Source organism: Pogona vitticeps, chromosome 3 (assembly GCF_051106095.1).
Source record: "Pogona vitticeps strain Pit_001003342236 chromosome 3, PviZW2.1, whole genome shotgun sequence".
Lineage (NCBI taxonomy): Eukaryota > Metazoa > Chordata > Lepidosauria > Squamata > Agamidae > Pogona > Pogona vitticeps.
In genome coordinates this window covers 171,683,728-171,709,562 of record NC_135785.1, presented here as the reverse complement: position 1 = coordinate 171,709,562, position 25,835 = coordinate 171,683,728, and the positions used below count along the sequence as shown (strand labels likewise).

The window sequence follows — 25,835 nt, the reverse complement described above, 5'->3', positions numbered from 1 at the left end:
TTAAATACTATTGAATACTAATACTAGTATTTAACGATATTGTATTCAGTGCCATTTAAAATAACTATACTCCGTATAATGAGGAGATGAAAAACTCTGGAATAAGTACTTCCAGTGCCCTTAAATATCATTGCCTTTGATACTTGATGGCGATGTGGAAACTTTACATAATTTACATTTAGAAATACTTGCTGCTTTGCACATTCCAATATTTTAGTATAGAATAGTTCTGCTTAAGGTTGCCCTATTTAATGGGGTTGGTTGAACTGGTCTGAACGTGCAGAACTTACATGGATAATCAGTTAATATGTGGTAGCTGGGGTTGGAGTATCCTACTGTGTATTACCAAATTAAGTGTTGCATTTATTATTATTATTATTTGTACTTGTAAAAGTGATAGCTGTGTTAGTCTGCACAAGTGAAAACAAAATAAAGATAAAAAGTGAAAACTTGGTGGCACCTTAAAGACGAGCTTTTATATTTTTTAATGTGAGCTCTCATGGACAATTCCACTTCATCAGACATAAGATAAGGAAATGTAAGTTGGCAAATATTTATCAAAATATCAGTATTGAAATACAAAGATCATGATTGGATGGTAAGAAAGTCAGTGTGTGTTAAACATTGTAATGATAGTGTCTTTGATATGCAGGTCTTTCATAGACATTTGTGGTGTAAAGAATGTGAGAACCTCTGTCATAACTAACATTGGTAAAATAACAATGGTAGAGGAACGTGAACTTTAATTAGAGGGGTATTTACAGTCATTGAAAAGTTCTGTAAGTCACCCACTGACTTCCTTACCAATCAACCATGATCTCTGTATTTTGATATCTATACTTTGATGCCATGTATAAATATTTGCCATCTTACATCTCCTTCCCTTATGTCTGATGAAGTGGAATTGACCGTGAAAGCCAACATTAAAAAATATAAAAGTTATATTTCAAATACTACTACATTTGTGTCCCTTTTTAAAAAACTTTTTACCGTTATTTTGTTTTCACCTATAATTATTATATTTTTGTGAGATAAATCAATTGGGAGAAAAGAAAAGGTTGACCTTTGTGGCTCTGCAGGATTTGTCCTTTGGCCTTGCCTTCTTCCAGTAAGCTTCTGATTGGGTTGCATCATTCTCTTACATAGCAGATGGCTATTTCAGTTCCTCCCTCAAAGAGGCTGCCCTTTGGATCTTTGCATGATCCACTGTTCTGGGCTTGCGTCCTTCTTTTCAGCCAGGAGGCACTCCCAGGACAGTGAGTCCTGCCGAAACACAGAGGTAGAGCCTTCTTCAAGGGTGGGTGATGACTTATTTCTGCTCTGGCTTATTCTAAAAATAGGAGCTTTATTGTGCAACCTTATATATCTTGGCCAGAATCCTAAACATTGTAATGATAGTGTCTTTGATATGCAGGTCTTTCACAGACATTTGTGGTGTCTAGCACATTGTAAACCCAGAATTACATAACTACTGTGCACAGTCCCTCTGGTTGTTTGTCATGGAGTTGGACATATCCAGGTTTCACCTGGGTACACAGGGAGCTCGCCATAATATTGTGAAAATCATTTGCACTGTTTCCCTTAGGCATGAGGTATAGGAGTCTAGTCATCTATTTTTTTTCTAAGTCTCATTGAGTTCAGTGACCCCTATACTCAGGTAAGTGAAAGTAAGATTGAAGCCTAAAACTATGGGGAAGCTATTTGGTTGGAATTGTAATATTTTTAGTAAGTGGATATTCCTTGCTTCTCCAAAGTAGAGGAGGTAAAACTCTGGTTGTAGCTCTTGTCCATCCAGAATTTTCAGGCAGCATCTCTCCCCACCCCCTCTTTGAAAATAATGCTAACCTGTTGCTACCTGGTTGCTTTTAAACATTCCTGCTACAGGTAGGAATCAGAGAAGAGTAGTATACCAGTGTGCATCAGCTCACTGGTTCTGAACAGTAAGCCCAGCTTTCCCAGAATTGTGGCTTATTTACCAGTTTAGCCATAAAACAAATATCTCATTTGCTGGGAGGTAATGACCTAAGGTGAAATACGTAAATGTATGGATGTTAAAGTTATTTCAGATTATGATCCACTTACGCTGTAGGACACTTGATTTATTACCATGTTTCTCTTAACATTTTGGTAAGCAAGCGTTCCTGCACTATGATAAAATCCTTAATACTTCTGTCATGTGTAGACTTAAGATATTTTGAATGATTCTTTTGTTTATTTTTGCAGCTTGTCATGGAATTCTGTGGTGCGGGTTCTATTACAGACCTTGTGAAGAATACAAAGGGAAATACTTTGAAGGAGGACTGGATAGCATACATCTCCAGAGAGATCCTTAGGGTAGGATAAATGAAAGCACGAAACTTATTTTTATTTAAATTGACGCTCTTTAAGGTATTCATTAATTTTCTAGTTAGCCTTGGCTTTGAAGTCATGGCTTTAGTCTTGTGACATGGAGAGGGAATGAACAGTAGTCCTTGAATTCTAAATCAGTTTTTAAAGCATAAACTTAAGCCAACTGGTAGGTGATCATTTTGACACAGACCATATGCATTAGAAATTGTGGTAAGTACTATGACTGGCTATTTAACTTTTAACAGAAAAAAAAAATCAGTGGTTCTGTTGAGGAGCCTGAATACCATTGCAGACGTTTCCAAATCTGACAGATAAAACACGGTCAAAATAGCTCACTTTATTGAGTTGCAGTATTGTGGTGGACAATAAAAGAGCAACATATGTTTCCTTCATCCATTTGATTGTACAGATTGTGCACCATGTTTCACTTGGCACCAGTGCTGCTTTCCATATTATTCTGTGGTCTCTTCCACAAAGCAGTGCTGAGGTTCAGATACAGAGGAGGAGAAAAGAGTTACTTCCCCAGAGACAATTTTTAAGATAATCTGCAAGAAGAACAAAATAAAACCTGTGCTGTTTGTACAAAAGCCAGTGTTTTGTGCAAAGCCATTTATATTGCTCAAAAATGGTGGAATGTGAAGAATGTAAAAAAAAAATCCTTATAATCTCACCCACTGGGGAGAAAACATCAAAATTTCTTATTCTTACCTGCAGGAACAAAATAAGTGAAGGTTTAAATTTCCACTATATCATATGTGACAATGTGTAGATTGTTTTCCTCCAAGAAAGATAGCTTGCAGTTGAAAACCAAAAGTAAAACACTTCTGAACAACATTGATCATCTGTCTGTAGAAGGAAAGTTGGGTATAGCAATGGCATTGTTTGCACACATCTAGTTAAGATCACTCTTAAATAGATATGTTTTTGTCACCGAGATTGCCTGATTTGCCCAAGGTTGCTGCCATTCCAGTTTCATGTTGGTCTTACACTTACACTTATTTATTCATTTATTCATTTATTGACCTTTATACCACCTTTATAGGTATCAAGGCCACTCTGAGTGATTGACAATATTAAACAAATATAACATCATGAATAGCAATGTTATAATTATTAACATAATAATTATGAAAATCAAAATTAAACACATTCGTGTTTCTATTCATTAGTCTTCTATTCATTTGTCATGACCATCACCCCTTCTAGAGCCCGTGCAAGGAATATATTGTCTTTTAGATGCTGAATATTGGCTCTCTTTAGTTATGCTAGCTAAAACTGATGGGAATTTCAGGTCAACAACATAATTCCCTGTTCTAGATGTAGTCAAAAAACTACTTGTGAAATAACACAATGTTGCCTTGTTAAATGCTGCGTTTTAAGTTTATTGCATCCCCTAGTTTATTTTTAAACATATGCTGTAAATGCTACCTCTTTGTATTAAATTGTAGCCCAAACTGATTACAGCTAAGTGCAGTTAAATTACTTTATGTAATAAGTATTAATGAACTCAGAAGTCCCAAATCATGTAATTTCTCTTGTAGCAAAAATTTACTGGTCGTGTTGTGTTCATAAAATGGAACAGGCTTGAAGTAAAGAAAATAATTCTGGTGCCATTTTGATGTAGTTTCATTGGCAGGAAAAGAAATGGGGAAGAACTTCATTAATAATTCTGTTTCTGTAGCTGAAACCTTGTGGCTTCATTGTATGCAGCATAAGATTAATGACATCACCAGCCACAGTCATTTTTTCAGAAATAAAACATTTTCAATCTCCTGTCCCCTCCATGGCCCCAGTGTTCCTGTACGATCACTTTTGTCATGGGGAAGCTGCTGCGGGCTGTGGGGGCAGTTGTCTTTAATTCCAAAAATTTTCACCCCGGGGGGGGCAGCGGGATGATTTTGCTGGCAGTGGTGATTTTCAGAAATTAAAGATTTCCCTCTAGTCCCCCCACCTGTAACAGCTTCTCTGTTATGAAAGGGGTCCCATGGGGGGGCCTCAGGACGTTTGTGGAAGATGTAGGAATTTTTTTCTCTCAAAAATTGTTGCGGTTGATAATGTCACCAGACATGCGTGATGTAAGTTAAAGCTACAGGATTACAGCCAGTGTGTCAGTGGACAGCGTGACTGAAAAAAAAATCTTTATACTAGATTTTACACGGATTAAAAAAAACCCCACACTGTCAGAGTTTTAGGCCCGAATGTTTATTAAGCCTGCGGCACCACTCATACTTACAATTAATGATCTATATGTAAAAGAAAAACATGCTGATATCATCCAAATCTGTCTTGCCAAGTTGCCTGAAGGCCGTTTTCATTTGCCACAGGAAACTTGACAAATTGTTCTTTTCAAGTCTGGATCACTGATTTCTTCACGAAATTCCAGAGCTGTGACTTCCTTTGTCTCTGTAATTTGTAGAAATTAAAATGTATATTAAGTTCTAAAAGTTCACAAGATGTCTCACAGGAACTTAATATTATCTCTTGGACTGGCTTTGCATATTACCTAATGCTGGGAGAAGGGAAGCATGCATGATTCATTCATTCTTCCTGTTCTCTGTGCTCTTTGGATCTTACCAGTCTCTTTTCCCAGCTCATCCCCCACTCTGCTACCACCACCCACACAGTGAAAAAGTAAAAGATTCTGGGGCAGAGCCAGCATGTTACTTCCTTAGCAAGGGAGAATAATTGGGTAAAATGTGAGGCATTGGAGAAAAAGTTGCAGAAAACAGGAAGCATTTGAGTATTTGACAAGTCACCATTGGAAATAATATCTGCATATTTGCTCATCTTTATAACTATGCAAATGGAAAGAAAATAATATATCTAGAATTCAGAAGCTTAGTGGTTTCGGTCTTTCCCTGAGAAGTCAGAGGTTGGGAGTTCAGTTCCCTATTGTGTCTCCTTGACAGGGGCTGGACTCGATGATCCATTGGATCCCTTCCAGCTCTGCTGTTCTAAGATTCTAAGATTCATAATTCAGTGTTACTGTGGTTTAAATTTGTCACATGTGAATTGTATTATCTTATGGAGAGCAACCTTTGTAGCCTTGGGTAAGCTGCACAGCCCCAGAATATCCCCAGAAGACAGGAATGGTAAACCATCCCTGAGTACTCCGTACCTAGAAAACCTTGAGAAGAGTTGCCATAAGACAGCATTGACTTGATCGCACAGGATTAGTATTACTGAGTCTCAAAGGAAGTAGTAACGCATAGCGCCAGCACGTAAAAATGCACATAAAGATTAGACTTTACATTTACTTTCTTTCTAGCTATGCTTTCCCCTAAGCTCAACATTATATTACATTTTTTGGCTTCTGTTGTTCAAGGAAGAATTTTGTATTCCAGGAAAAAAAGTGTATGGCTGTTTTTCTGCCTTTCTAGTGCTTCACTATAGAGTTCTCTGGGTTAACTTCAGTGTCATACTATACCGTAGGCCCTATGAAATGAGTTTTCATCAGGTGTGTTCCACCAAAAAAGAATTTGGAAAGCATAGCTGCTGTACTTCATCAGTATAGTAAGTGTATTCAATCTGTTGTCGCTTTCTTTAAGTTTGATTGTCACATTGTGAGTGGCATGGTATTCAACAGTAAATTGTTTATCATGTTGAAATTATACTGGGCAAAAATAAAAGAAGAGATAAGAATCTCAAAGTGAGTGGGGTATAATACTGACTTTCAGACATTCTGATAGAATGTAATGTAGGGCTTTGTATATTTTCAAATTTTGCAATATATGAAACCTCTCTGTTCTCTTTTTCCTTCTTTTCAATGCAGGGGTTGGCACATCTCCATGCCCATCATGTAATTCATCGGGATATCAAAGGACAGAATGTACTGTTAACAGAAAATGCAGAGGTCAAACTGGGTAAGTTAATTAGCTTGCTTTGCTCACTTTCTTTTAATGTATTCCATGATGTCTACTGATGTTGATGTCCACAGTGACAACTAATGCTGCATACACTGTTTGGATAGAGAGGAGAAGAGTAACTAAGTAGTCCCGGTGCCTATGTGGATAGTGTTCTGAATGCTTCATTTTAGTGAGAATTATCTTCTTGAGAAATGGGTGAGATCTGAAAACATTGTTAACCAAGGCAGAAGGCTCCAATGTTTTCAATATTAATTTTTTAAAAATGGATTGCATTGTGTAGCATTTTTCTATGTTCAGCATATTCTTTTTATGCCCCTTTGCTTTACCCTAATATTGAAGAGTTTATATTAGACAGTTTGCTTCTCCAAGTGTTTGATTCATTTTTTTCTTATTCTTAATGCAGTGGATTTTGGTGTTAGCGCTCAGCTGGACAGGACAGTTGGTAGAAGAAATACCTTTATTGGAACGCCTTACTGGATGGCTCCAGAAGTTATTGCCTGTGATGAAAATCCAGATGCAACATATGACTACAGAGTAAGAGAAATGTTAACATTTTAGGAATATTTACTGCGTGACAGCTGTGCATTAGGCACGTAATCCCTTTATTTTAATTTCGTGGTTTTTAAAGAATATGTTTTTTTGTCCAAGTAAATATTCTCTTTCAGTTAACTGAAAGAGTTTACTGGAGTGATAAGCAGGCTAGATATAATTTGAGGAATCCAGGTACATAAAATAATAGTGGTAAACTGCTGGCCTTCCAGAGGTTGCTGGATAGTGGTTACCATTGTTCTCTGTGCTGATGGGAGTTCCAGTACAATATACACCAGGAGGAACACATGTTCTCCATTCATGTACACACGTTTCATAATTTTATTCCCTATTTGATGCCTTTTTGATGTTATGGTTTAGGTCATTCAGAGCAGGTCATGAGGAGTCTTTGGTGTAGGCACATCACCTCTTCTCTATGTGTGGGAGAGAAAATAATCAAAGTTACCTTTTCAACTATATAAAGAAATGTAATGTCATGTTGTATGTTGTTTCGGTTCCCCGTTTGCTAACTAATAAGAATGAACCACAGTAACATGGAAATCTGGTTTGTTCTAAAGTGGAAAAGGAAGTTATTTTGCATGCCAAGCAGAAAGAGTATAGGCCATTAAAGCCTGAGGCTTATTTTGACTCAGTATTAATCACCTGTACCATCTTTAGGGTGATTGTCTAAAGCCAGTCTCAAAAAGGAGAAAGCTGTGGCAGTATACTTGGCTTGATATTAATGTGAATGTCAGTGGTAATATTTTATAACAAACTTATGCCTACAATGTTGGAGGCACTTATTTCTTCCCTCTTTCTTGAAGCTAGGATACTTTTGAAAGACATTTTGTGGAAACACACCTTTTAGTGTGTTTTTAGACAGCCAGAAGAGATGAGAGAATTAAAATGTTTGAAATCTTCATTGCAAAGTATTGGTCCAAATAAAGTCAGGGCTGGTGAGGAAATTTAATCCTACATTGCCTTTGAGAGTCTGAGCTAATTTTTAGGTGCATAATAGTGCTCTGTTGAAGCATTCACTTCATTTTGTGGATATCTAGAAATGGGTGCCATCTGGCGTACTTTGCACTTCATTCCAGGTCAGTTGTAAACAGAACCCTTGAGTTCATCCATTGGGACCAGAAATTTGTTCTACAAACATGCAGTACATATTCCTTCTGCTGGAGATTCAGGGTAGAATGGTGTATCAGTCTTTTATGTCCTCTTTCTTATCACACCAACTGCTACTTGTATATCTAATAGGCTGGTACACTAGTCCCAGATGAAGAGGTAATGTTGCAATAAGGGCAGAGAGCACCATACTTGCCAGAATGGGAGACACATGCTTTCATAAGGAATCTGAGGTTGACCCAGTGACGTTGCATATGGTGTTTGCACTAATGTAGAAATAAAGGTTCTTGTGATTATTATGAAAAAAGAGGCACAACTGGCATAATAACATTATTTTTGTCTGATGGTGCAGAGTCTTACACTCTTGTCTTTTAGTATGTATTCACTAGAAACTTACCTGATTAGATTCAATCGTTTTTCTGTATTGCTTTGTGAGAGCAGAGCTCATGAAAGCAATATGAGCTTGAATGTTCTGTTTTGGTTCCTTTATGTAGGAGCTGAAGTACTAAATGATGTATAACTTCAGCAAATTAACACCTGTGGCTTTTGCTAAAGGAGGTGAATTGTGGGATAGACCATATTATAAGTTTATGCCTGCTGTAGAAGAACTGAAATGAAGAAGGCTATTTCTGTAATGTCAGTATACTGTCTTCAGTTGTCAAAGGTTGTCTCTATCCAGACATTGTCACCTCCTGTCTATTGATGATCAGACATACCATAGTTTCTTTTGAGACTAACAAAGCATTCAATTGGATGAAATCCTGTTGCAGAGGTTTACGCCCACACAAGCTGATGATATCATCTGCTGTGAGGTTTTATCCCTAATTTAGAGCTTCCTGTCTCCCATCTCCCAGTCAGGTTCTAGGGCTTCCTAGGGATCCCTTCCCTGGAGAAATTGTAGGAAGCCTTTAAAATCCAAAAATTAACTCCAAATCATTGCTAGCTGACTCAGCCTTGCACAGCCTCAGCTCCATCAGGCCTGTGCAGGCTCAGCCATTGTTGGAGATCTGCAAGACACCCTGTAGAATGTAGATAATTATTCTTTTTGTGTATCTTTTCATTCATGAATTATGCTGGCATTCTTAGAGTCTAGAATAGCGATTCCATTGAAGAGCAGTAGCATCTTCACAATCTTGTTTCATTTAAAAAGTCATTCTCATGTTTAGTTTGAAGTAGAATAAGCTACTGTTGACAAGAGGTAGTGACTTTGAAGTGATGTTTTAAGTTACCTTCTTCAAATAAATATTTCAAAATATTTAGCTTTGTTCTACATCTTCTGTTGGTGCCAGCATCCATTCATTTAATTTCAAAGTGATTATATATTTAGAGCTTTGCAAGGCAGCTAAAAAAGTTAACGCAGAAAGTTATTGGTAAATCTAAAATTTCAGAAATGAAAGTGATGAGTAGAGAGAGGGACAAATAGTTTTTTCCTCTAGGGAAAATTTGGAAACATCAAATATATATGCAGTATTTTTAAAATTGAAACATTGACTTAATTTGAAGTTATAAAGGATGCATCAAATTTTAGGAAAACTCATGTGTCAGTGATTTAGTTTTCAAAAACCAGATTAATGTTTAATATATGTATGTTATTGTTTACGGAAATACATTTGTGTTATTTCCCCTCCCCAGCAAAATAAAATGAAACATGTACTACAGTAAAAACTGTGACTGAGAAAAGAAAAAAAGTAATGTGTTTGCTAACACAGAGACTTTCTTTGCAGAGTGACCTTTGGTCATGTGGCATTACAGCCATAGAGATGGCAGAAGGCGCCCCCCGTAAGTATTACTATAAGCCCTATTTTACTCCAAAACTTATATTTTTTTTACTTACTGTCTTTCATTCGAAGATACACTTGATAGTTTTGAATGCACAATGATTAATTTGTGTTGCCTGGGGTTCTCACTCCATCGTCTCCAGAATTTTTGTAAGTTGCTGCCGGATAACTGTTGCAAACCATTAACTTGCAGTGACTGTGCTTGTGCTAGGCTAATAGGAACAAAGGAATAGGAGCAACTATGTTATGTAGAATTTTTAGAGCTGTAAAAACTTTCAAATGCAAACATTTCAAACATTTGCTATGGAACAGATAATGCTGTAATACTCCCAGTGCTTTATGTGTGTAAAAAGTTACAAGGCATCTGTAAGGCACAAATTGATGCGCATGTGTTTATACAGGCAAACGTGATGTGACATATTCTCAGATTAAGATTTGTCAGATATGTTAATTCCTCCCTCTTTGTATTCTTTGTACTTGCTTTTAGTTCCCCCAGCAGCTGTGTGCAGTTGTAAAATACCTTGTAGGCATTAAATAAAAAATAATGATGATACTAAAGATCAGCTGTACAATACCTTTGTTATTACTGTTTTTTCTAGCCCTCTGTGACATGCATCCAATGAGAGCCCTGTTTCTTATTCCCAGAAACCCTCCTCCACGCCTAAAATCTAAGAAATGGTAGGTGGTTGCTACTTCACTTTCTTTTTCCTCTAGTGTAGATTTTGTTGTTGTTGGAGTAGACTGTTTCTTTCACAAGACTGTTATTTCTCTGTGTGTTGCATGCATCAGACTTACAGTAACCCTAATAGAGTTTCTGATGTAAGTGAGCTCTGTAAGGGCCTGAAAAATGATTATGTGGCTGCCTGAAATTAGTTTCCTTTGTCTTTAAGTCAATCCCAAATGAGACATGTGTACATAATTTATTGGTTCACCTCTCTGTAAACAAGGCTCATTGTCTGAGATATAGAATTAAAAGGGGGCACTGCTCTTAACAAAAAGCAGCTCCTTATTAAACTGACTGAGTCTATAGCCATATCAGATGTCAGTTTTGTTTTTAATATCTGATAGAAGTATAGTTAGAGAGTAGGACAATGCCACTATCATATGCTCACACTGAAATTTTTTTTAAATTCATGAACATTTTCACTCCAGTAGTAGTAAACAATAGGTAGCATATTCAAGATAAATTTTATCAAGAAAATAGTAATTTGCTTTTTATTTTCTAAGCCTAATTTTTCTCAAGAAATTATATAAATAATTTTTTTAACAAGCACATACCGCACTAGAGAGTTGTCTGTGAAAAGCCTGAGTACTGACACACATAAAATGTTTCTACTTTGTGATCTTACATTTGAAGATGTATGTGCAGGATTTAATTACAGAAAATTAAAATGAATGATATGGGATGTTCAGTTGTCGTAGTTGGGTACTCTTTTTCTTTAGCGAGCTCCAAGCAATGTATCAAAATATACATTTGAATCTGTAACCAATAACCAGTTTACTTTACTTTACTTAATAGCAATTTGAAACTGAGCTGCTGATATCTCAGCCCAGGTCTTCAACTCAAGATGCTCTGAGGACATTCTTGGTCAGTGGTTCTCAAGCTTTTGTCTAAATCAGTGGCTCCCAACCTTGGATCCTCAGAGGCTCTTGGACTACAGCTTCCAGAAATCCTGACCAGCATAGCTAGTGGTGAAAGCTTCCGGGAGTTTTAGTCCAAGAACATCTGGGGATCCAAGGTTGGGAGCCACTGGTCTAGAGGCTTTGAACCACATCCATTTTATTGCCAGTTACTCTGGCTGAGGCTTTTTAGAGATAGTCCCAAACATTTGGAGAAATCAAAGGTTGAGAACCGCTGTGTTATATAAATCTGTCAGTCTACTAGGCTAGCCAAGTTATTACTTTGATCAACAAACACTGCACTACACTGAACCATTGTATACTGATGACTTAACATCACATGTATGTTATCTAGATGGAAACATAAAGGAGCAGCAACACTTCCCTTGTATGCAGTATGAAAAGAGCATAGCCCATCTTTCACTCCAAATTCTTCAGAAAGGACTGATTTTGCCAATACTTCTGGAGGCACTGAATTTCATGTGTTGGGGATGCGGTCTGACCACATGATTATCCTGTATCATACTAAATGTAGTTATCAGTAGTTAGTCTGGTTGGAAAAACACTAGTTCTTACCCTGTATGGGCATATGCAGGTGACACATTGGACACACAGTATTTATATGATCTGTTCATTATATATTGATTTTTATTTTATATGAAGAAGAAACAATTCTATGGATTTCACGAAGGCTTTCACGGCTGGGATCTAATGGTTGTTCTGGGTTTTTCGGGCTCTTTGGCCGTGTTCTGAAGGTTGTTCTTCCTGACGTTTCGCCAGTCTCTGTGGCCGGCATCTTCAGGGGACAGCAACCACAAAGACTGGTGAAACGTCAGGAAGAACAACCTTCAGAACACGGCCAAAGAGCCCGAAAAACCCAGAATAACCAATTCTATGGATTAACAAACTGGTTTTGATCCAGGTCCAAATAATAAGGTGCTTCAAGTGTGGCTAAGATTGGATTAGCTTCTCTGTATTTCTTGACCTAGATACCCTTTTTGTTTATGAGTGTGGGCATTTTGTGCTGGTTGTTTACATCTTTCTTTATTTGTTCGTTGCATAAGACAGTGTAAATAAATGTAAATGTAAATGTTTTTTCTCCTTCAAAGAAATGAAGTGGAATTATTCCCCGGCTGCTACTTTTTTCTGCTTCATCAAATGTAAAAGATAATCTCTTTCTTAATTGGTTGCCTAGGACTAATCATTTTAAAGCTCCTGCCTTGAAATAGGATAAATCTAGACTGTTTTGTTATTGTTGTTCAATTTATATCCCATGTTTTCTCACAAGAGCTCAAGGCACCATATCCTTGACCCTTATTGCTTTCTCTACCTTCTGTCGTTAGAAGGATTGCCCTTTATTAAACAAACAAACTAGTAAACAAATAAATTGAAAAATTAATTTAGTATAGCACTTAATATTGAGTCAGAATACTGGAAAAATATTTATTCCGATTTATTTTAATAAATTTGCTGTAATTTGCTTTAGCTCATGAAATAATGTTTTAATGTATTCGTGAAGGCTTTCACGGGTGGGATCTAATGGTTGTTGTGGGTTTTACGGGCTCTTAGGCTGTGTTCTAAAGGTTGTTCTTCCTGATGTTTCGCCAGAAGATGCTGGCCACAGAGACTGGTGAAACGTCAGAAGAACAACCTTCAGAAAACAGCCTAAGAGCCTGAAAAACCCACAACAACCAAATAATGTTTTCTCTCTTTTTTTTTTGTGACTTTGCCAATAGATTTATCAGATTTTGGTTCTGAATTTGGCAATGCTGTGGATTCTTAGAATCCTAGAATGATAGAATAATGGAGTTGGAAGGGGTCTATAAGGCCATCGAGTCCAGCCCTCTGCTCAATGCAGGAATACAAATCAAAGTTGATATGACAGATGGTTAATTTTTCCTTGAATGCCACCAGCGTTGGAGCACTTACTACCTCCCCAATAGACTCTAAGCTTACCAAATGGCTTATATATGTGTTGTTTATTTTTGCTTAGGTCAAAAAAGTTCTTTAGTTTTATAGAGGGCTGTTTAGTGAAGAACTATATGCAGCGACCTTCTACAGAGCAGCTTTTGAAACATCCTTTTATACGTGATCAGCCAAATGAACGGCAGGTCCGCATCCAGCTGAAAGATCATATAGACAGAACCAGGAAGAAGAGAGGAGAGAAAGGTATGTCTTCTTTCCAAAACTACAATCACATTGTATGTGTGTAGTAGTACTGTTGGTTTCACAGCACCTATGTGAACTATGGACTGTATATAAACTACTTGTAAGGCAGAGCCTGCACCTGTCTGATGAAAATACCAAAGAATGGGAGTGCAAGGGAAAAGTAGAAAGGTAGGGCAGTTGGTATGACAACTTTCAAAGAGATGAGTTAATATGTCTTAATATACATTAACGGTAGTCAACGTATATTGTGATGTAGGCTTTGCCGTTTGCTTGATGGTGAGAGCTTGAGTAACCTTTCTGTTACCTCTGATGTCAAATGTCACATGATGGTTGGGGACAGAGATCTGATTTTGGTACATATATGTTGAAGATGTTGTGTCACAAGTATTAACTGCATTGGAAGGATTTCATATTGTATGTATCACGCTCTTCTAAGTAGTTTGTCGTTTTGTGTCAGTATGTTATATTAGTAGTTGTCGTGTGTGATTTGTGCCTGTCTACTTCTCACCAGGTAAGGAAAGTGAAATCCTTTGAGGAATGGATGAAAATCCTGTAACTTAAAAGCTTAAGAAATGTTTTGAGCCACATATTGGGCAGATAGTTCTATATGCCCAAGAGGCTTCAGGTGTGTTTTCCTAAGCAACAGTGCCCGTCTCAAATATCACCCCTCATACCACATGGCAAACTACTTTTGAAATGGAAAGGAATGATAAAAGATACTAATGTTATGGCATTGCAGCCTGCTGTTTAAACACAAAAAGTCAAAAATCCAACTACGTACGTCCAAAGTAAAGCCAGTTTTTTACCTCAGTCTTTTTATCTTTGCTCCTCCAAGTACTGTGAAATAGCAGTTTTGGCCAGGTGGGGTGGTGACTGAGTGGGATTGGAGACATGTGGTAAAAACAACAGTATGCGCCTGAAACGTTTGCGTTGAATTTCTGGTATTAAAAAAAATTGTTTTGAAATGTACTAATTCTATACCCATAGCTCACTGAGTGGCAGGGGTCATTCTGCAGCATGAATGAATGAATGAATGAATGAATGAATGAATGAATGAATGAATGAATAAATAAATAAATAAATAAATAAATCTTGCTTTGGCAATAAAAGCACACTTAATGATGGTTCCCTTTCAAGTGTGAACAGTTGTATATGTTACTAAAGCAGTCTCCTTAAAAGTTGTCAGGAGGAGTTTCAGTGACTCTTTGATATAGTCGAATACATTCAATAATTAGTCCCACCTAGGGCAGATGCACTGAATCAAGGGGGTTTGATGATCAACACGTATGTAATTCCCATTGACACTATGGGTCAGTTCTAGTTGGAACTAACAGTATCTCTGCAGATCTTAAACTAATCCTGGGGACGCTCTCAATCTTTACTTCAAACTCTTCCAGAGAGCTCTGTCTGTAGGACACCTTTTGCATAGAATGATATATGTTCTGCTCCAAATCTGTGTTTCTTGAAAGAGAATTGTTGTCACAGTTTCCCTCCATTCCCACCAGATGAAACAGAATATGAATATAGTGGAAGTGAAGAGGAGGAGGAAGAAGTGCCTGAACAAGAAGGAGAGCCAAGGTAATGCTATGTTTTTTTCCAACAAGATTCCGGTACAAAATGTAAACAATTCTGCAAGTATCTGAACCTTGCTTTCGAAAGAGGGGACTAGAATCTGCAAGATTCTCTGGATCAGTCTAGAACAGGAGTTAAGCATGCATGGTCTACTTTTTTATAGCAGAACCTTAGGACCTGGCAGAAAAGACACATGCTAAGAATTAAAGAATTCTGAGTGTAGACGTTTGCTTGAAGTCCCAGCCCTTCCATACACAAAAAAATTAATCTTGTTCTCTCGTCCCTTATCTGTACTTTCTTCGTTTCATTGGTATAATATAGAAAAATGAAGGAGCTGCGCTTTTGTTATTGTTAAAAATTAAAAGTGAGAAATCTTTGCCAGTGTTCCAGTCTACTTTCTGACCGAAAGAGATAGAGAAAGTGTGTGTGCGCACACCCCTCACCCTCAAATTCAAGGCTAAGGCACGCACAGCATAGTTGGTCCATCTCAGCACAGAACAACTTAATCAGGCTCTCCAGTAATGTAAGAAATGAGCCTGTTCTGTCTTTTGTTCTTGGACTGTTTGTCGGATTTTCCTCTAACCTAGAATTAAAGGTAAAATTAAACATTGTGATCATGTTTGTGTTTTGCCTTCTGATTTTCTTTTTATAGGCACACAGGATACCGAAGTGATTTCTTTCATTCTTAGCTATGGGTGTAGTAGCTAGGGTTGAATAAAAGTTATTTCCCTGTGCAGTGTGACACTCCTTCAATACCTATAGGATTTTTTTACAAAACAGAAGTGAAATTGCATATTTGTAGTAGATTTAATATACATTTTGGGTCAGTGTACTAATGGTTTTGACATTCTTTTTAGGCACAGGGAAACTCAGGTTTCAGTCCCAGCTAAGTTACAAAGCTGATTAACCAATGGCCTGAATTTTCCTCACAAGTTAGGACAAAACACAATTTTTATCATCATAGGATCAGAAGTAATGACTTCATTCCCCATTGTGAGAAAACATAAGACAGTATTAGCGTGTTCAAAATGAAAATATTGAAAGGCCGTGCCTGCTGTACTGCGGCATAAGGAAATGTCTGTTGTGTCCTGTCTAAGTGCCAAGATGTCTGAGGCATCATAATGCATTAACCTGCTGTTTGCTATAAGAGTCTGCTGTGTGTGTCTGTAATGACTTTTCCTTTGTCTTAAAAGAAATATTGAGCAGTTTCCATTTGCAAATTCTGCACTGAATTGACTAGATTGTGATTTCTTCTGACTTCAGCACTTCCCCCTCCATTGCTGTGTTGTTGTTGTTGTTTTTTGGTGCTTCTAGGATAAAACAAAGAAATGATGCAAAGAGAAAAAGTTTCTGACAAATTTAGCTATTAACCTCCTAGATTTTGTTTGTCTTCTAATGTCTTTCCTCCCACTCTCACAGTTCTATTGTTAATGTGCCTGGAGAATCTACCCTCAGACGTGATTTCCTGAGGCTGCAGCAGGAAAATAAGGAACGTTCGGAGGCTCTTCGGAGACAACAGCTGCTACAGGAACAGCAGCTACGAGAGCAAGAGGAATACAAGCGGCAGCTGCTGGCAGAGAGACAAAAGCGCATTGAACAGCAGAAAGAGCAAAGGAGGAGACTAGAAGAGGTAGAAATAGGCCAACATTGAAAAGGTTCCCCTCCCCTCCCCCATCCTTTTATTTATTTACAGTATTTATTTATTTATTTATTTATAAACAAACAAACAAGCAGGAATTCTTGCATGAAGTTCTCTAGCCTGGGAGAGATTGCGCCTAACAATTTGAAATGTCAGTCTTCTTAATGTTAAACTGAACAGTTAAGGCCTGGGATATTAAAAAATAACCAATCTGAACACAGATTTTAACTGCCCATTTGGACAATGGCCCTCTGTAGTGCAATATTTGAATTTGGCACTGATGCTTAATGCCTGTCGGGTTTTTGGAGTAGCAAAAGCTCTTGAGCAGTCACTCTATGAAGCTTGATGCTAAGTCTATATACAACGACAATCCCAAGCCAAAAAGGAAAAACAAAGAGCAAACAACACCCAGAGTTTATCTACTGAACTTTACTTTCATCTTGTTCACATTTCCTTGGTTTACATGATGGTAAATGGCTTCCTTAAATTGTTCTCCTTTATTGTTTTGTGAAGCACTGTTTTTTTGGAAGATCTAATGATCTCGTTCTGGTCTCACAAGCAGAAACACTGAAATACTTCAGTAGTGCATTAAAACACTAGTCACAAGAAGAGCTTGGAGCATTTCTTTTTAAAAGAAACTTGTTCCATTACTCACTACCTTGGATCCGCAAAAGTTTGTCATGGCTACCATTAACATCTTTGCAACAATAACTGGTTTGGCTTCTTAATGCTAATTATTGTTACTGCTGCATGGAAGATACATGAAAATGTTTGATGATTCCCTCCAAATGACCAGTTTTATTTATTGCATGCTGTAAAAACTACAGTACAGCAAACACAATTTTGTTCTCATGCATACTGCCCAGAAAAGGAGAACATATACCCAACATGGAAAATGTTCTGATTAGCACGTTCATTGTTCTACCCCTTCTGATGGATTCCAGTTTCATAAAAAGAGCAAGGCTGAAATTCTGTTGCGTAGCTACACAAATGTAACAGCATTACGCCTCCGGAAGCTTTGGTTACGCCAAAGTGGAGCTACTATTCTTGAAGCACTTCCACAGGTGTGTTGTGCAGTTGATTGAAATGAAAATTACTCAACACAACCAGCTTGTGCAGGTGGGGTGGAATTCCCAGCACATTTACAGTGGTGTAATGTTGCATTACGTCTTGACAAGCAGGATTCTGGCCCTTGTATTTTAGCATAGACGCTCAGCATATCATTAGAGATGTGTGTTATTTGTATATGAATATTCCCCCACAGGTGCAGATAACAAGGGTCCGGCCCTCTGGGGCCTTATCGACTACTCACAATTCCACTGCTGCTGCAAGCTCCATGGTGCCTTCCTATAGCTCTGTTGCTTGCAATGGATTGGCCAGTCCTGGCCAAAGGAGGGCTGACGAGCCTCTCTGTCTGGTCGCAGAGTGGCTAATCCATTGCGAGCAATGGAGTGATAGGAAGGCCCTGTGGAGCTATATTCATATACGAATACCCTCATTTCTGCATATGATCAAATGCAGTTTTACCACTTTACAATATTTTCAGTCATTTAAGTCACTTGAGAAGACATTTTATTTTTAAAAATAATGTTGTCACTATACTCTTAAAGTTTTGTAACATATTGAGATGTTAATAAGACAGAGTGCCCCTGAAAATCTATTTCAAACTAATTATGTTTTCTCCCTTCAGCTGACACTGGAGCTATTAGTGGCTCATTTTGTTCAGGTGACGAATAGAGTGACTCTTTGAAGAATACTGATTAACAGTGAAATTACATCACGGTTCCTATACCCAGTGCCCTTCAGCTGTGTTGGACTACAGCACCTATCAACCATGTAGTCTGGGGTGTGATGAGATACTTAATCCAGCCCACTTGGGGAGAGGGAGACATGGTCCTTGGGGACATGGTCCTTGGGGAGAGGACCATGTCAGCAAAGGCTGGACTACACGTAACTTTATATATATATATATATATATTTGATTTATACCCTGCCTATCTGGACCAAAGGACCACTCTAGGCGGCTTCCAATATAAAATTAGACAGTAAAACACAGCAAATACATAGAAATTTTAAAAACTACAATAAAATAAAATAGGGAAAATAAAGCGTACAACTTCTTTTAAAATCTGAATTAAAAGCAACAGCCAATCTCAGAATCAGACCTGTATTGCATAGGAAAGTTAAATTCTTCACTCCCATAGTCTTTTCATGTGGTACTTAAAGGATGGAAGAAAAGCTGTCATTGGTGCCACCACTAGTAAATAAATGTAACATACTTTGGGTTGAAATGAAAATACTTGGAAATTAAAAAGGAAACAAAACCACAGGTGAGGATGGGGGATGACCCAAGCACTTCAGGACTATGTCCTTAACTCACCTTTTGTGTTACAAAATAAATTTAAGAAGGTAACATTAGGGAAACTGAATGAAATGGTCTCCAAGATCTTAAATTCTTTATTTCATTGGGCTGTAGTTTTGAGAAAGCAAAAGGTCCAAATTGTTTGTTCTAGGTAATGCAGTTAAAAGGCATGTATACTATATTTTCCATTTGATGTTTGGTGACAAAGAATTATAGGAATCTTTTATATGTTATGTACAAATAGCAGCTCCCCTGCCTAGAAAGCTGGCAGACATTCTGGATGGATTTTGACATTAGTTGGTTTGTGGTTTTTATATTTGGAATGTAGTCCTTTTTTTTAAAAAAAGTTCAGCCATTAACCATGCAGAGTAGACAAATCAATTGCTAATTGGAAAGTATTGTTGGCACATAGAGATGTTACTTCAAGGACAAGATGGAATTAATTTGTGAAAGTGCAAACTCTCAGTAGTTAAAAAATTTAAAAATACAAGACTTAGATTTGAGGCAAAATACCTTTTATGGTATTTGACATTCATTTCATTCTCCATATCAGATACAGTTATTGATCTTATTCATTTGTTCCCTACCAACCATTGTGTCAATTAATTCTAAAGATAATTATAATTATCTGTCTAAAACAACGTAACAACTCAGAGGTTTGAGGTGGAGAGTTGGCAGCCAATTTTTTAAAAAGGTTTATCTGTTTTTATGGATAAGTATCAGTTCTGTTACAATTCTGAGGTTTTCTTGAAGCATGTAAACATTGTTTGGTGCACTTACTTCCTCTCCCTTGGTTTAATGGACTTTGATATTTTTTCTACTTAATAGTTTCACTTCAGCAAAAGATAGTTCTAGCAAGGTCCCATTGAAAGCAAATGGATGGGCCTAATTAGAATTCACATTTCTTAACATGCTCCTAATACATTTAGATCTAATTTAAATATTTTTCTCTAATATATAATTAATATAAATGTTTAGGAAACTTGTTAATACATACTTGTACAGCTTGTGTAGTGCCTACACATCTTAAAAATTCACTTTAAAATCAGTAAAATGTCACGTTATTTTAACAGGTTGCTAGAAATTTATTTTTTGAGTTTGGGCACATTTAGCCATCACAGTCAACCACAGTGTAGTACAAAAGTGGGCAGATGTGAATGCAAGGGCGCATGCATCCTCTCATGCAGTCCCCACCCCCTTGGGATAGATCCACCTTCATGGCCCAGTAAGAGTGATAGTAATAGGGGTCTTTTTATATCTTCTAAGGCAGGGGTTCCCAACCCCCAGTCCACAACCCGGCAGCGGTCCGTGGACTAGGCAGGATCAGGACGCAGACACAAATCTGACCCCCACGAGCATTCCCCCTGCGAGTGCAACAGGCCCCGTGCATGCACATGAGCTCAATATGCTCCCTGCGAGCACAACACATCACTCCCAACTGCTCTAAGGCAGTGGTCCCCAACCTTTTCTGAGTCACTGACTGGTCTGGGGGTGGGGTCTGTTCGCGAGGGGGCACCCTCTGCCCTCACGGGTGGATGGGGCGCACTCGCGGCAGGGCGTAGTGCACTCATGTGCATGCATGAAGGGGCGGGACACACTTATGGAGGGGCGGAGCACACTTGCACACATGTGCGAAGGGGCAGGGCACGCTCACGGAGGGGAGGGGCACCTGTGCGTGCAGGTGGGGGAGTGTATGCGGGGGTCATATCTGTTTCCGCATCCCAGTCCTGCCAAGGCCACAGACCAGCCCCGGGCTGCAGACTGGGGGCTGGGGACCCTTGCTCTAAGGGGTAGCGGCAGCACTTCTGTCATGTGTTGACTTGTGGCACTTGTCTCCTAGTTTTGTAAATGTAGAGCAGGGGGTGTCAGTTAGCAAGCATCTCTTCAACAAAATGTTTTGGGAGTGAACAGGCCACAGAAGTGGGCATGGCCCTTCAAGGTTCAGGGGTGCAGTTCTTAAATCTTGGCCAACCCTTGATGATCACAATGAGCTTCAGCAAGCCTGAGGCTCATGTGTTCTGCCTTAACTTTCTCTTCCTCCAATGTGACAGTGAGGAGGAAACAACTTACAGAATCTCCACCATTATTTGTTATGTGAATATGCTAAACATGGAAACATTTTTGGTGGTTCTCATGCCTCCACTAGTCATTTTAAATGTTTAGAAATTCTGATTGTAGAAACTAGACTCTGCCTCCTATTACCCCTGACATTGCTGTCTAGAGCCTAGTGCAAATTGGAATTGAGCTTAATCTAAAGCCAGAAGCTATCCACCCTAGTGATTTAGAAGGCTGGAAAAGATGTGTGTAATGAGCAGTTTTAATTTTTAAAAAACATTATTTTTGCAGCAACAAAGAAGAGAACGAGAAGCTCGAAGACAGCAAGAACGAGAGCAAAGAAGGAGAGAACAGGAGGAGAAAAAGCGATTGGAGGAAATGGAGAAAAGGCGAAAGGAAGAGGAGGAGAGACGGAGAGCGGAGGAAGAAAAGAGGAGAGTGGAAAGAGAGCAGGTAAGTCTGAAACACTGTGAAAGGGAACTTGATTCTCCTCCCTCACCTCTTTCTCCAGGAGATAAAATATTGGAAAAAAACCATTAGGACATCTCTTATGGTTTCATTTATTGAAAGATAAAATGTATATAAGCACTAGAAATTTAGGTAGCTTACTTATGTTATAAATATGCTACATAAGATGTCTTTGGGGGTGGAACACCTCACAATGTGATAGAAGTCCAAAGAAGATTGGAGACAGTCTAAGCATAATTTTGAACATGGTTCTTTGGTCTCCTCTCTGCTTGCTGGTTCTGACATGTCTGTACATTGCTTACATGGGGCTATGATATTCAGACTTACAAAATCAGGGATGGGGGAATGCATTTCTATCTAGATGTTGTTGTAATGCAGTTCTGATTATCCATCAGTATTGGCTGTGTTGATTCCTCCAGTCCAGATAAGGCTGCTGCAAGTTCAACAATAGCTAGAGGTCCACACGTTGTTTTCTTCTGCAATGTATGAACTTCCATTAACCCAATTATACTAAGGTAGAATGAACCCTCAGCTTCTCAAATTCTCATTCATTTTGTGCGTATTTTATATGTTTGCATACTCAGATTCCTTTAAAGGGGACATGTTTTTAAAGTTGTGATAGTCCATCCATTTTACGAATAAATAGTACCAGGTGAATTAGAATTTGATGTAAAATGGCTGGAATGCTATTAATGTTTGCATAGGATTTGTGTAAGTAACAATGTCTAATTGACAAGGTACCAGAGCACATGTAAATTATCATATAACTGAAATGTCTAAAAATTTATATCCGGAAGATACATTCCTATGGGGTTTTTTTGTATAGTGTATCATATATTCTTTCAGTTGTAGAGATGGTTTACTCTAAATAGTTGAAGTCATGAGATCATGTAATGGCAGAAGTCTTATTATTGTTATAGAAATTGCTTGTCTTGGATGGTCCTATGGGAAAAAGGAGTTAATTGCCCCAATGTAATATATTGTATGCAGAAGACAGCTTCTTATGCAGATGATACCTCTATGCAGAAGAAGGCTTCTCAGTGTGCAGATGGACCACATGTGTATCTATACTACAGTGCTAGAGGATCCCATGAAACGGCATTTGGGTGTAGATGGGGATACAGATAGTGCAGGTTTCATGGAACTCGAGTCAAATCTGAGTGGGGGTGGACTCACAAAAATACAGTGTCAACTGAGACAGATATCTTATCCTGGTGGCTGGTTTAAGAAATCACACATCTTGCTTCACTTCACCTAAATTCTGGTTTTACAGAGATACATATAACAAGCTAGTATACATGTCTTTTTTTTCCTTCACCAGATTTCAAGTAGTTCCCATTATACCATTGCACTGAATCATTAATTCCTTTTGCATACACTGTCTCTTTCCCTATCTCTCTCTCTGTTTCAGCGCATGTGTTTGTATGATCTATACTCATTAATTTGCATGGTAGGATGTTTTTGGCTTTGGATATTTTGCATACTTAGACTTGGCTTAAGTAGGCCAGTTGAAGCAGTGAATAAATATATTCATAATTTTTTTAACTTGTGAAGGATAGACTTTGTTTTCCCAATTAAATGCATTTGGTCTTCTATCTGTTCTCTAGTGGATATTTGTTTTGTGTTTTTGTCATAACCACCACATACGTCAGCAAGATTGGCATTGTCTGCTTTGATGATGGAGGATAGGATAAATCTGTAGTTCAGGTTAGAGCTGTGTTTGGCAGAAAGTTTCTGTGGGAAGCTTGTGAATGAGATGCTTTAACGAAGCCTTGGCTCTAGCTGTTGCTAACGGTTCATTACACAGTGCCTAAAACTAATTATTTCAGTAAAAATTGCATGTAATTTTGTGCTGGCTCTGTTGATAAGACTTGTTGTGTTTTTAACTCTTCAATGTCTTTTAAAAATACATACGCTTATTATTTTTTTCAAAATTCATCAGACAGGCTGTGAGCTCTTCCCACCTAGAAAAACTATAATATTTTAATCCAAAATGAAATAATTAGCAGCCATTAGATGATAGGGTTTTCTTAACTAGTTCACTAGCGATTCACAAAATTCATAAGTGAATCATCACCAGAAAGTGACCTGGGGCAGTTGGTTTGTTCTTTGGTGTTCTACTCAGGTGGTTTCGATGCATTCTTGTTGTGAACAATTTTATTGCTGGGTAATTTCTATGTGACAGGAGTATATCAGGCGACAGCTAGAAGAGGAGCAGCGGCACTTGGAAATTCTTCAGCAGCAGCTGCTCCAGGAGCAGGCCATGTTACTGGTAACACACTGCATCTGTTTTGTTCAGTAGCTATAGGATTTCTTTTCTCTGGCTGGCATCCCAGGCTTTCTTGAGCTGAACTTTACACACAATAGAGCCTGGAACAAAAGCTATTCATGCTATAGTGTATTGGGCTGGAAGGCACATGTGAAAAATACTGTATGTTGATCTCACAGTGCAATAAGGGTAGATGCCTCTGTTTTGTTTTGTTTTAAGTTGGAATAGTTCAGGTTTGGTTGTCAAGTTTTTGAACAGCCCTTTAGCTGAATAATTAGACAGTAGACTGTATTTTATTAAATAACTGCTATAACGGTCAGGTTGTTGCCTCCTTTCCCCGACCCTTCCCCTATCAAAACCACACTGTCCTTCAGCAGTACACTGGACCACTTTAAAAAACAAACATACACACCCCTATACTTGTAGGCCGACCACCTCGTTAAGGTTAGTGTAAAAGCTTTTGCCAAGGGGTTCAAAACCCATGGTCCTTTTGTTCTAATATTAATATTTGGTACACTCATGCTTTAACAATAGAGATCTGTAAGTCACCAGGAGGGGTAGGGGAGCCTTTGGTGAGCCCGTTGTACATATCTTGAATATGGATCTGTTTTCTCAAAGGAGTATAGATGGCGAGAGATGGAAGAACATCGGCAGGCAGAGCGACTCCAGCGTCAGTTGCAACAGGAACAGGCGTATCTTCTGTCACTGCAGCATGACCATAGGCGGCATCAACAGCAGCAGCAACAACAACAGCAGCAGCAGCAGCAGCAACAGCAACAGCAGCAGCAAGAAAGAAATAAACAAAACTATCATACTCCTGAGCTTAAATCCCTTTATGAGCCTACTGAAAGACCACGGGAGGTAACTTCTCTCTCAGGGTTTCTGGCATGTGACGTGTTTTCTTCAGCATGGGAATCACAGTGTTGCTCCATGTTTGATGCTAAACAGAAATAGGAGGCAGAGAGTGTTCAAAGCTAACCACGAAAAGCGTGAAAGACAAGCAGAACATCATCCATGGAACCTCTCCTCTGGAAACCCTGGTTACCATTCATTTTATGTCTTAATATTTTTTCTGCCAGGATACACAAGGAGATTCAGAAGTTTGAAATATTCAAATGACATTTTTTTAAAAAAATTAATGGGCCCATGGTCAGTGGAAGATTTGTATTGTCAGACTCTTGCATCTGAGCCCTTTCTCTCAAATAAAATCATTAGACTTTCATTCCTAGAGTTTCTCAACGGAAGTGGCAAGTTCTTTATAAATTTGATCCGTTGTGATAGGCTGATAGCTGAGTGGTATAACCCAAGCAAATGCTCTCAGGCCCAGTTCCTGGCACCTCTAGGCAGGGCTGCTAGAGATCACTGCCTGAAGTCTCAAAGAGCCAGTTCTGACCCTTAAATGCAGAACTTGGCCTACAACTCCCAGAAACTCCTAGCCAATGGATGGTGGCCCCTGGCTAACTTGCAGTGGCTGTCTGGCTGTATTGGGACAGATACTATGGAAGTTAGTTGCTTCTCTCTCTCTCTTTTTTTTTTTTAAAGGAGCTTTCCCAAGTATATGCTAACTGAACTTGATAGATACGTGATCTGATGCTAAAGGACAAATTCCTATATTCTTTCCAAAGGCTAGTTGTACAATAACTATTCTCTCTGCAGTCAGCCATCACTGCCTTTTGTGGCAATGAGTTCCATATGTATGTATGATTTAATATATATTGCATCACGAATACCACTGTGAGTTCTCCAGTGGGTAGGTGTGTTATAAATACTTAACTTTGTGCGAATTGAAACATCTATGAAGCAACATCATAGAATGGTTTGTTACATTTTGCCAGTATAACGGCTAGTCACGCTGAATAACTGTATTGTACGGACACGTAATAAACCTCTTACATGGTTTCCACAACCCAAGCAGAGATGTGAAGAGATTTTTCTTGCAGGTTTGGGACAAGAACACTTGTAAGTGAACCTTTAAGGAAACACACTTACATATAGTTTCCTACCTCTTGTTCAGTGCTGGAGTCCATCACAG

General features: G+C 38.4%; 1 protein-coding gene across 4 annotated transcripts in view; it reads left to right on the top strand.

Moving 5' to 3' along the window:
* The window catches only part of MAP4K4 (mitogen-activated protein kinase kinase kinase kinase 4), a 155,238-nt gene that overhangs the window by 91,165 nt on the left and 38,238 nt on the right, over positions 1-25,835 (top strand). For all 4 annotated transcript variants that reach the window (XM_072994510.2, XM_072994508.2, XM_072994507.2 and 1 more), the window contains exons 5-15: positions 2,224-2,334; positions 6,122-6,212; positions 6,619-6,749; positions 9,596-9,650; positions 10,249-10,327; positions 13,263-13,438; positions 14,944-15,016; positions 16,430-16,640; positions 21,358-21,519; positions 23,720-23,806; positions 24,422-24,664. In XM_072994510.2, the coding sequence (XP_072850611.1) occupies positions 2,224-2,334; positions 6,122-6,212; positions 6,619-6,749; positions 9,596-9,650; positions 10,249-10,327; positions 13,263-13,438; positions 14,944-15,016; positions 16,430-16,640; positions 21,358-21,519; positions 23,720-23,806; positions 24,422-24,664 (1,419 nt within the window). The remainder of the gene's footprint in view (positions 1-2,223; positions 2,335-6,121; positions 6,213-6,618; positions 6,750-9,595; positions 9,651-10,248; positions 10,328-13,262; positions 13,439-14,943; positions 15,017-16,429; positions 16,641-21,357; positions 21,520-23,719; positions 23,807-24,421; positions 24,665-25,835) is intronic.